Source organism: Ictalurus furcatus, chromosome 26, assembly GCF_023375685.1.
Source record: "Ictalurus furcatus strain D&B chromosome 26, Billie_1.0, whole genome shotgun sequence".
NCBI classification, from domain to species: domain Eukaryota; kingdom Metazoa; phylum Chordata; class Actinopteri; order Siluriformes; family Ictaluridae; genus Ictalurus; species Ictalurus furcatus.
In genome coordinates, this window is record NC_071280.1 from 1,226,056 (window position 1) to 1,238,584 (window position 12,529).

General features: G+C 35.5%; 1 protein-coding gene across 1 annotated transcript; it reads left to right on the top strand.

Annotated features, from left to right (window-relative positions):
* Positions 1–2,865: 2,865 nt before the first annotated feature.
* LOC128602339 (interferon-induced protein 44-like) lies at positions 2,866–12,529 on the top strand. The gene is made up of 8 exons (XM_053616089.1): positions 2,866–2,953; positions 9,060–9,147; positions 9,582–9,615; positions 9,853–10,051; positions 10,393–10,542; positions 10,744–10,915; positions 11,509–11,609; positions 12,153–12,529. The coding sequence occupies exons 2-8, from the start codon at positions 9,093–9,095 to the stop codon at positions 12,333–12,335; spliced, it is 894 nt and encodes a 297-aa protein (XP_053472064.1). The 5' UTR covers positions 2,866–2,953; positions 9,060–9,092; the 3' UTR covers positions 12,336–12,529.

Consider the following 12,529-nt stretch of genomic DNA (forward strand, 5'->3'; position numbering starts at 1 on the left):
CCAAGTGGAGTAAAAACACTGAACTTCTTCAATTTCAATGTAATATAATAATAAATAAAATAAAAAATAAAAATAAAAACATTATTATAAGTTGTTTCAAGGCCTAAAAATGTTAAAATTAAAATGTTGATTTTGGGGCCAATTTTGGCCCGGGAACTCAGGGTTGGCATGCTGTTTCTATGGGGAATATAGGGTTGTAGGACATAATACCGTGGGAACTAAGGGGTAAGAGGGTTAATAATGAATTTCCGTACACATCCAACCAAAAATATCACACACACAAACACATGGCGTGGTGGTGGAAAAAATAAGCAAATAATGAATTTCCGTACACATCCAACCAAAAATATGACACATTTTTCCACATTATTTAACAGGATTTTAAGCGTTGTGTACTTAATTACCATAATTCTGAACACAAGTTTTTAAGTTGACAATCATTTTAAAATGACGTTGCTCCAGTTACATTTTCTCCAGTAGAATACAGCCTTTTAAACCAGGAGAAATGACTAACTTGAAGTATAACAATAGTAACTAAAATCCGGTGTAGTTTACAATACAAATCTCATACTCAACATCTTTGCAGGTTTTATAGACATTAAAGCACTGAACGAAATGAGCAATATAGACAAAAAAGAAACACTCTGCGTCTACTACTTTTATCTCTCTCATAGAACTATCCACAGTCCAAAGGCTGCTAATTCTGCTCAAAGAGCAAACTGACTACAATGGAGCTAGAAGGCTATATGCACAGCAAATTCACCAATGTTGATTAAACACCCACAGTGTTGAATTCACACCCTACAGTGTTTATATGAGTCCATTGGACTCAAACACTCTGGGTGTCAATTCAACACTAGGGATTTTATTAAACTTGCCAAATGTATCATGTACCGCTGATATGATGGAATGAGTCAATGGGGCATGCCACTTGATGATAATCCAGTGACCAGTATGAGGGAGAGAGAGCGATGACAAAATTTAACACACCTGCTCCCCATTCACAAATGCGACCTTGTAACACTAATAAGTCACATGACACCGGGGAGGGAAAATGGCTAACTGGGCCCAAATTGGACATTTTCACTTAGGGGTGTACTCACTTTTGGCGCCAGCAGTTTAGACATTAATGTCTGTATGTTGGGTTATTTTGAGGGGACAGCAAATGTACACTGTTACACAAGCTGTACACTCACTACTTCACATTGTAGCACAGTGTCATTTCTTCAGTGTCGTCACATGAAAAGATATCATCAAATATTTACAAAAATGTGAGGGGTGTACTCACTTTTGTGAGATCTCCGTCGTTATATATCTTAGTTTTGAAGCTGTGATCTAAGAAACATCAGTATCGCTGCCGTCACAGAGGCGAAGTTCCTGGAACTTCTTTCAAGAAATTGCTCCATGTAATACTTCTCTCAATGTAATACACACATTTCTTAAATCATTGACTCCCTTCCATACAGACAGCAATACACAATGACTTTATATAATTCTAATTCTAAATCATTCACTCCCATCCATAGAGAGCAATACACGATGACTTCATAAAATTCTAATTCTAAATCATTCACTCCCTTCCATAGAGAGCAATACACGATGACTTCATGAAATTCTAATTCTAATTCTAAATTCTTGAAGATTCCTACCGGTCAGTGGTAAGGCTTCATTGGTCTTCACTCTGCACTAAAGGGCAAATTGCCTGTGTGTTAACACTTACTTCAGGGTGAAACTTTTCCACGAACGTCCTCCGGTTTGCTTGTTGTCTAGAAAACCTGAAGGACTCACGCAGCCCAGCCAGGAGACGCCAAATTGTCGTGAACATTAGACAACACTCGCAGACTCGTCCTCTGAAGGTAAAAAGGTTTATTACAGAAAGATGGTTAATACAGGATAGAATAAAGCAGGAGAGAATAATGAGAGCGCTCTGAAGCGCTTGTACTAAAGCACTACTATATATATGAAACGCAGAGCATGACATAAATCTGTGTACCGATAAGAAGCGGTTTGAGGCAGCTCAAACAGGCTTTGTTTTAGGATCTTGGAAGTTGTTTAGACGAACCTTGAACAGAAGAACACACATTAGGATTACAGTTATTCCTAAATCGAGAAGGGTACCAAGTATGCATCGCTAAAATAAAAGTAATGTAATATTCTGTCTTTATGGAATTTATTCGATTATGTTATGTTACTTTAGTTACAGTTAGAATAAGACAAAGATTTCACTCCCTTTCAGAGTTAATACACCGTAAATGTAAAACACTGACCAGGATGTCTCACATGTCAGTCTCAGTCCTTCAGTCCAGCAGATCAGCTGTTGGGAAATCAGATTTGAAAATCAGCAAAATTAGCAAGTTAGCCAAGTTCTTTGGTCTGTGGTTTGAAATCGTGCCTTGCTTTTCGTACTGTTGCCATTAATTACAGATTTAAGTGCATTTTAATAACCTTTTGCAGCACAAAACATAACATCTAAAAATATGTAATATTGTATTAGAGATGTCTGAATGAAACAACAGATTGTTTACTTTTGAGGCCGTTGTCATTATTTGCATGATTATTAATTTCTGTATTATATAAATAAACTGTACCTGAGGTGTTAAAACTCTACATTAATATAAGACATTAATATAAGACCACTACTACAAAACTGCACAACAGCAGCTGATGTAAACACAAAGGGCGTGCACCCGGAAATCACCTGACTTCCTGTAAAGAGTAAGCTCATGTTTAAGGGTGTAAAAAATAACCGTAAAAACTTTCAGTTTCAGTTTACAGTAAATCATGCTCTTTCAAGAAGGGGGTGGGTGGGTGTGTGTGTGTGTGTGTGTGTGTGTGTGTGCGTCTGTGTGTGTGTGTGTCTGGACAGAAAGTGAAAGTAGAATAGGGTTCAAAAACTGAAGGTATAAAAGTGGGACTGGGGAAGCTGCTCTAATAGTCGACCCAGTCAGAAGCTGTGAGTACATCTTTACAAATCTTAATTAACAAGCAAAATTAAACTCTGTAGCATTGAATTTGGAGTTATTTGTAGTAATTTGTATGACTACACACACACACACACATTATATATATATATATATATATATATATATATATATATATATATATATATATATATATATATATATATATATAAGAGAGAAATAGTTGGTATATATTGTAACCTTAGTTTTGACAGGTATAGGTCAAAGGTCAAAAAGATACACATTCTAACTCTCTATATCTAGATCAAAGGTCATGATCATAAAAATATTTATAGTTATGTTAAATCTGGATCACATCCATTCGTTACCATACATGGTGCGGCCATATGTTTTCCACCCACACACGTTGCACACATGTTCTTTCTTTTCACATAGAATATGAAACTCTCTGAGGTAGGTCATAAAAATATATATAGTTATGTTAAATCTGGATCACATCCATTCGTTACCATACATGGTACGGCCATGTGTTTTCCACCCCGCACACGTTGCACACATGTTCTTTCTAACACTCTGTGGTAGGTCATAAAAATATATATAGTTATGTTAAATCTGGTTCACATCCATTCGTTACCATACATGGTGCGGCCATGTGTTTTCCACCCACACAAGTTTCACACATGTTCTTTCTTTTCACATAGAATATGAAACTCTCTGAGGTAGGTCATAAAAATATATATAGTTATGTTAAATCTGGATCACATCCATTCGTTACCATACCTGGTACGACCATATGTTTTCCACCCACACAAGTTGCACACACATGTTCTTTCTAACACTCTGTGGTAGGTCATAAAAATATGTATAGTTATGTTAAATCGGGTTCCCATCCATTCGTGACACAAACGTTACCATACCTGGTACGGCCATATGTTTTCCACCCACACAAGTTGCACACACGTTGCACACGTAAATCGGGTTCCCATCTATTCCTGACACAAACGTTACTAGTTATGTTAAATCGGGTTCCCATCCATTCCTGACACAAATGTTACTATACATGGTACGGCCATGTGTATTACACATCCAAACAAAAATATGACACACACAAACGCACTTTATTTTCACATTATTTAAAAGGAATTTAAGTGTTTTGTACTAAATTACCATAATTATGAACACAAGTTGTTAAGTTGACAATCATTTTTAAAATTACGTTTCTCCATTTAGATTGTCTGCAGTAGAATGCAGTCTTTTAAACCAGGAAAAATGACTGCCTTTAAGTTTTATAACAATAGTAAGTAAAATCCAGCGTGATTTACATTACAAATGTTATACGTAACATCTCTGCAGGATTTATAGACGTTAAAGCACTGAATGAAATGAGCAATATAGACAAAAAATAAACACTCTGTGTCTACTACTTTTATCTCTCTCATAGAACTATCCACAGTCCAAAGGCTGTGGAGCTAGAAGGCTACGTGTGCGAATGACAAAAGATTTTAAAAAATAAAATAAAAAATGTATCAATACATGAAATTAGATTACACAATGTAGTTGAGGTTTACATGAATAAGCAGAAATGTAATCATGCTTATCTTTCCTATAGCACAAATGAAAAGCCCTCTCTAGATGAACAGATTTGTCAAATGAAACTTTTTCCTTCTTATCCACTGCTACGGTAAACTAAAGTGTAGATATTCAAATTACACTGCTAAATATGACTAGCATTAGCTACGTGTACTAGTGCAAAATAGTCCATCAAATGTATTAGCAGGTGTAGCCTATACACGAGTCCACTATTGGTCATATCACTATTGAGAACATGTCCCCAAATTCATTGCTTTAGTAGAATTTAATGGTAAGTGAAATGATAATCACATTGTAATGTCCTTAGTATTTGTTCAGTCTACAGGTCCTCTAACACTCTGTTAAATGAGTAAATGTAAATGTACTACAACGTAAATTTAGTTGTAAATCAATTAATTCATAAATTACACCCAATGTTAAGTAGATGTAATTATCAACATTATTATGTCAACACAACTCATCAAAATAATGTGTACGACTTTAAATATTTAATTAATTCAATAAATTAGAATTTTTATCTTGCAACCACACATTAAATTTAGATTGTGGGGTTTGTTTTGTATAGCTCCGCTGTTAGAAAATACATGATGGTTGAATGTGAAAATAAATGAGCAGAATGTAAGCTTGTGAAATAAATTAAACTTTATTGATTGCACTTTTGAGAAAATGGCATGACTTTGAATAAAAATGTACTGAAATAAATACTCTAAAACATTGATATACCCGAAGAAATGTAAAAAAGAAAAAAAGAAAAAAAAAACTTTTTACATACCTTCTAAATAGGTCCCTTTAGGAGGTAAACGTTTTAAAAACGGTGTTTTATAAGAAACGCGCGTATTACATGCCTTCTAAACCTAACCCTTTAGGATGTAAAATGTTTAAAGTGCTGCTTAAAAGAATCGAGAGTTTTGTTTAAACTAGAAGACACATTTTCCGGGCAATGTCTTGTAGGCCTATACACGGTGTCCTACACATCTGAAGTGTGTGTGTATGTGGGTGTGTGGGTGTGCGTGCGTGTGTGTGGGTGTGTTAGAGAGAGAGAGAGAGAGAGAGAGTGAGTCATGTGTTTCCTGGGTGTTTGCTGACCAGAATGCTTACAGTGTGTTTATGTTAATGAATTAAGGGACGAGTCGTGTGTTTCAGGGTTTAACGATCCCTACCAATGTGTACATTTGTGGTTTAAGTGAATCTTTGTTTCTGAAATTACTTCTTTGGTAATTATTAGTTTGTGTAACTAATCCATCAGAAAATACTAGACCTGGTGACTGAATGTGGTAGATGTATTAGAATTTTGGACATGTTATGCATGTGTAGCTCCCTATGTGTATGATCTATGTGTAATCCTTCTGTCAAGAAATGAACAGACTGAGGTTTGTGAAATAATTGAACTATTTATTGGCTACGTTGTTGAGAAAAACACTGTGATGTGTAAAACATTTCTACAGTCCTTCAAGGCTGTATGATGTCGTTGTTCTCTTTTACTGAAAGAAAGGTCAAAACCATCGGTGTTATTCGTTGTGGAGACTGAAGTGACAATATGTCTGTAGAAAATGAAAATATGTATTACATATCCTACCTTCTAACCAGGTTAATTTAAGGGTGAAAAAACCTTTTTTAAAGACGGTGTTTTAAAAGAGTCGTGCATTTTGTTTAAACTATAAACAAGATTTCAGAAAATGGTTCGCCAACGAGGATACTTACACAGAACTATCGCTAAATACATAAGCTTTTGTCTATGCTTTGACATCCCATGTCCCAGCAGTACATTTATGACCTCTGGTGACCATGTGGGTGTGTGGGAGTGAGTGTGGGAGAGAGAGAGACACACAGGTGTTCTTTTGGGGGTTTTGCTGACCAGAATTCTTACAAATGTGTTTGTTAACGAATTAAAGGGAGTCGTGTGTCTCAGTGTTAAAATAATGGTTAAGACGTCGTAGTTAAAACACAGAAGAAACTCTGCAACTATCTGTTACAATGTCTGCTCCGAGAAATCCTAATACCCTTAGAAGATTGCTGTGTATTCACCAACAAGAGGACCTGTTGAAATGAGAGAGGACCTGACTTTTGCTCCAAAAAAAAAACAAAAAACAAAAAACCAAGAGGTTAGTTTGACAATTTATTAATGAAGGTAATGTAAAGACGTTGTTGTTTAACCCTGAGCAGGGCGTCAACAGCTCCAAAGATCGTGTCTTAAGTCCGAGGGTTTAGTTAGGAGGTAGAAAAACATTTAAAGATGGTGTTTTAAAAGAAACAAGTGTTTCATCCTTAATGGTAAAAAAGAAAAGTGTTTGTACTCCAATATGAAATAAAACGGTGGAGACACACTGAGTACACTTCTGTTCCACAGTCTATAAGGATCCCCAAACTTCATGTAGTGTGGAAAAATATATACACCCTCCGTGACTACGTTACTTAAGGTTTAAACATTTTTATTTTGTGATGGCAGCAAGACAAAACAGTTGTGCATTTGGTATCTGGTGATTTTAGAATTAGGCCCCAAATGTCAAATATGTTTTGTGTATGGCTTCGTCAGGCAAAGATCACGATGGTACGGAAAGAGTATACAAGAGTAATTGGGGTGATCTAATGCTTAGGACTTGTACAGTACTTCAGCTCGGGAACGTCCCACCATGGCGTTCAGAGAGTCATTATCTAAGGTACACGTATATATATATATAGATCAGATCACCAGTCTGTCTTTACACACTCCTGATCTGGGGGTTCGGGGGAGGGGGGGATTACAGTTCAGGCATATTTCCAACAGAACAGAATATTAGACATTTAGTGTAAACTAGTGGGAAAAAAAATAATAAAATCTCTGAAACATTTCAGTGAAAATAGTGGTCCATATTTAATGCATTATATAAGAAATGATAGTACAGTCTTTGTTGATCAGTTACCAACTCATACTTTATAATAATTTGTTTAGGAGCATCTGAATCTGGCAAATAACTTTTATTGCATTTAGGCATACAATAAAAGTTAATAAAAAATTAGGAAGAAATGACTTGTGCACTACTGCTGCGGATATTAAGTCAAACCATTTTGTTCAAACTTCAGCATGACCCATAGAGAAGCAGAAACTTATGGCACCTTATGAATACCATGTGAAGGATTACGTTGACTCGTTCCTTACAGTTACAAAGACATGTCCTTGTGCAGGATCACCTTCGCACCAGCATCGATCCCCTCTTATCCCATTTCAACGTATAAGAAAAGGCAAAAAGTAATATAAGATGTATAAGAATATATTTATAAAATATAACACATTATGAGGAAGAAACATAAAATATTATTTAACAAGGTCTGCCGTTCAGCCCTCTTAACTGTAAGAGCATCATCAGTATTGTACAGCAGTTGGGGAACAGTAGTTAGCTTTCAGATGTCAGATATAAAACAACTTTTTGAGTCACAGTGCCAAACTACTGGTATTATATTCTGATCCTTCTTTTTCAGCATGAAGGACCGGCATTTATTTAATAGACAGATGGTACAGCCATATACTTGGTCAGAGGATTTAGGAATTTCTTTGAGAAAGGTTCATTGTTTTTGTTCTTTTATCATAGCTTCAGTTTGTATACTTACTTTGGTTAGTGACTTAAACTGTTTTATTAGGTACTGACAGATTTCATTAACAGGGAACGATGATAGGTGAAGATTAAGTTGGTATGCGTGTACAAAATAAAACTGTCTATATGTATATTTGTCTGCTATGTATCTGTTTAAACACTGCTGTAATAGCGATATAAAGAGAGAGAGATACCCATTTACTAATTCATAGAACCTCTTTCCAACTTTTCAAGTTCGTTATACATTTTTCTTTTCAAGCATCGTGTTCAGACATTGCAAATCATCAGTCTGAAGGTTAAGGGTTACTTAGATTTTTGCTTCTTCAGCATCAAAAAAAAGTCTAAACATTAATCTTATTATTAAACTCAGAAACACTATAACTGTCTGGTTGTGATCATAATAAAAGGCAACGTGAAAGGTGACTTAATTCCCAATGAGATTTCTCTATGTTCTATATGACCTTTCTACAGTATATGCCATTAAGTCCTAGTTTCCAGCCATCATTACAGCACGGGAGAGGAAATCTCGTTCATCAGACGTGCGATGTACGTCTAGACAATCTGATAACAAACTACACACACAACATTTATGTTGAGAAAATTCAGATTGATCTTTGTTCCCAAATAACATTGGATCAGATCCATAGTTTACAGCATCTGTCCCACACGTATTTAATCTGTATTACGAGTACTGAACAAGTTAGAGGAGGAGAAAATGTAGATTTACTGTTCATTGGAACTTTATTGTTTATTTAGATCTAGACCTATTGTTTATTTAGATTTAGATTATTTAGATAGCATTCACACACACTCGCACTAAGCTGAAATAAAAACACCCTTAATAACTGCACCCTGTCTCTTGTGGGTCTGTGCTCTGCCCTTCCCCTGAGCTAACTCCCTTGTATGTATGTATGTATGTATGTATGTATGTATGTATGTCTTTCTTTTCTTACATTGCAAAATCTACTTTTCTCATCAGCATTGTTCATCTGGATGCATTGAACTGAATAAAATGGGAGGGTCTGAGTCTACACCTCAACGACCTCAAACACCTCCACCGCCTCCAGGTGAGTCTTAGTCTTATAATATTTATCGGATGATGATCAATATGTTAACCTTAATATTACATACTGATACTATTTATTATTTACTTTCAATTTAGCCTAGTTATTACGTGATGTGACTCGACTAAAATCATGGAGCACAGCATAAAATGAACATTATTTGGAACAGGTTTAACACTGATGCGTTTCTCCTGCTTTCTAGATAGATTAGAATTTCTGGGATGAAAAACTATCCATTTATAACAACAACAAATGTAAACACAGGAGTGAACTTGTTGCAGTGTCTCTGTTGTAAAAATCCTTGTATAAAGACAAAAGTGTATGTGTCTAGCAATCAGGTCCATGTTCATTGACTTAGAAACTTACAGGTTATCTATATTTCACAAATAAATGCAAAACTGTAACCAGGGTAACATTATTTTTTGTTTGTTTTTAAGAATTTGATAAGCCATGGAGGATAATGCCTTGGGGGTGAGTTGTATTAACTTCCATAAAGAAATGTTCATATTTCAGACTCAAATCCTGTTAGATTTTGACAAAACTGTCCATTTCTGCTCACTTATTGTATCAGTGTGACATATTCTGATTTTCTTTTATTATTGACGATTATTGACTTCTTCTTAATTAAAGTTCTTCTTCAGTCACTAACTGCCAGGAAATTAAGTGTCAGGATGGTACGATCCTTCTGTGACGTTTTGTTTTTGATAGGAACAAAGACAGTTTAGGAGAGAAACTGAGGAACTTTAAGCTCTGCAGTTCTGATGTTAAGTTTGTCAGGCTTCTTATTGTTGGTGAAGATGGAGCAGGAAAGTCCAGCTTTATAAATTCAGTCAATAATGTTTTCCAAGAGCGAATCACCTGTGGGGCTCTTGTTGATGCAACATCTGGAACCAGTTTCACAAAAAATGTAAGTACAACTTCAACATATTCACTGGTTTGATTTCTTAATGCAGACAGATAAACCAGTTTGATTTAAACTAAGGTCATTTTCACACTTCCAGACAAAAGTTTTCAAGCTCAGGACTGGTTCAAAGATACAATAAAAAAGTCGGTCTATGGCTCACTTCAGCCGAACATTGGAGTGGTCTAATGACATGCCCTTAAAAAATTTTTTAAAACACCCTAAAAGCCTTAGTGTGTGGACCTCAGCTCTTAACGAGGCACAGCACTGTACAGTTCAACATTGTGTTTAATATGGAATTTGATCCTGAGTCAGAATCATATACAATCTGTGTCTTTTTCTTACAGTACAAAACCTATTATATCAAGGGGAAGGACGGCTCCCGTTTACCTTTTGTGTTCAGTGACGTCATGGGACTTGAACCTGCCGATGGACAAGGCGCACATGTAAAGGACATCATCACAGCCTTAAAGGGGTTTCTTGAGGAAGGATATAAAGTGAGGGGAACATTTTACTCTCACAATATGACACGAAACAGTTATTTTTAGCATTGTTACGGTATATAATGTTAATATATATGATGTTAGAATACTGTTCATGTAGTCAGTCTTTATAGTACAGCTGGAGTTCTGTAGTAACCTACACTGATTTTTGCACAGTAAAACATCTGTAATATTTATTCTTTCACCAATTTGCAGTTTAATCCTGCTAATCACGTGTCTGAGAAGGACTCCAACTACAAAACAAATCCCAAAGTTTCTGATCAAACCTTCTGCCTGGTCAACGTTCTATCTGCAAGCACAGTGTCACTCATGAACCAAAAGCTTATTCAAAAGATGAAAGAGATCCGTAAGGTGGCTTCAGAGTATAGTAAGTCCTGTTATTATAGTTTAGAATCATCTCAAAATGTTTTTTATATATTGGCACAATTATTCCCCAAAAACATACCATTGTGTTTGATTTGGTCCGAAGGTGTTGATTGTTTTTCTATAACAGCAGCCCTGACTGTAGTTCTGACTGCAAGCAAATCACAAGTTTAGATTAATCCGTTCGTTCTAATAGTTTCTATAGTAACAACTCACACAGGGACTTTTATTTGTTCTATGGAAGGAGTCTCCAGTTTCAACACTTTGTAACAGTCAGAGGTAAAGCTGCAACAGAGTTTTCTGATCTTCAGGACAGAGGAGATTATGATTAGTGGTTTCTCAGGAACACGGCAAGCTGTGATTTTTATCTTATTAACATCAGGGGAGAAAATAAAGAGAGAGGCTCGTAAGAGAAACTGTTAATTAATTAATTAAAGTTAAAACTTTAATTAATAAAAATTGCAATCAGTGATAAATGACTGTAATAAGAATTAAACACTGCAGGATGTGCTGTTATAGGAAAATCATCTTCATATCATATTAGAATTCCTGTTTTAGTCTTATTGTAGATAATAAACTGTTCATCCTATTGTACAGATTTGCCTCAAGTTATCATCATGACAAAAGTGGATGAAACCTGTCCACTGGTTAAACGTAACCTAAAAAAGGTCTACACCAGCAAGAAGATCAAAGAAAAGGTAATTGTGTAATTAAATGGTGTATATTAGGATTGTAACTGATTACAATATTGGGATTGAACAGATATGTTCTCAATGAATGTAAATACTGATATGAATAGAAGGCACTTCTATTTATTTGGCTCTTTTTTTTTAATGAAATAGACCTCAATATCACCATATTAGAATATTTACTTTCACACAGCACAAAGTAAAAGTAAATCTTCCTGGAAGTCATAAAGGCATTAAAATGAAATGGATCCCAGATTGATCTCACAGCAGCACTGTTTCTCCGCTTCGCAGTAGGTTCTGATAACGAGTCTAGTGAACTTCTGGAAAGTAACAAACCCCAAAAACTGAAGTAAATCTAATTATTAAATATTATTAGATGTTGCTGTCAACTATAAACAGCAAAAAGCTTGTCAGTGCATCTGGTTAAGGAGTTAAATAAAGTTCCGTTCTGCAACTTGTGATTTGTTATAATTGTGGTAGATTTGATCATTTAACAGTTAAATGAATTGTTAGATTCATTGTTGTTGTTTTTTTTTAAATAAATATTTTCAGATGCAGGAGTGTAGTAATCTGCTGGGTATTCCACTGAGCAACATCTTCCCTGTGAAGAACTACCACGAGGAGGTGGATACGAACGATGACACGGATGTTCTGATCCTCAAGGCGCTCGATCAGATCGTGAATCTCACCAACGATGCTCTGGAAAACCAAAACCCTAGTGAGAAATCTGAGTGAAGGCTTTTTTGTTGTTGTTGTTCTTTTCCACCCCTACACCAGTGCAGAGTATTTATGACAGTGAAAAAGCATGAAATTGTGTCTAAAGTACATTATTAAAGTAAAGCTAATTTCTTCTACTGTAATCATAACTGGTTTGTGTTTCTGTCGCTGTCACGTTCCTACTGCACTCTGGACTTTTTATATTCCATTAA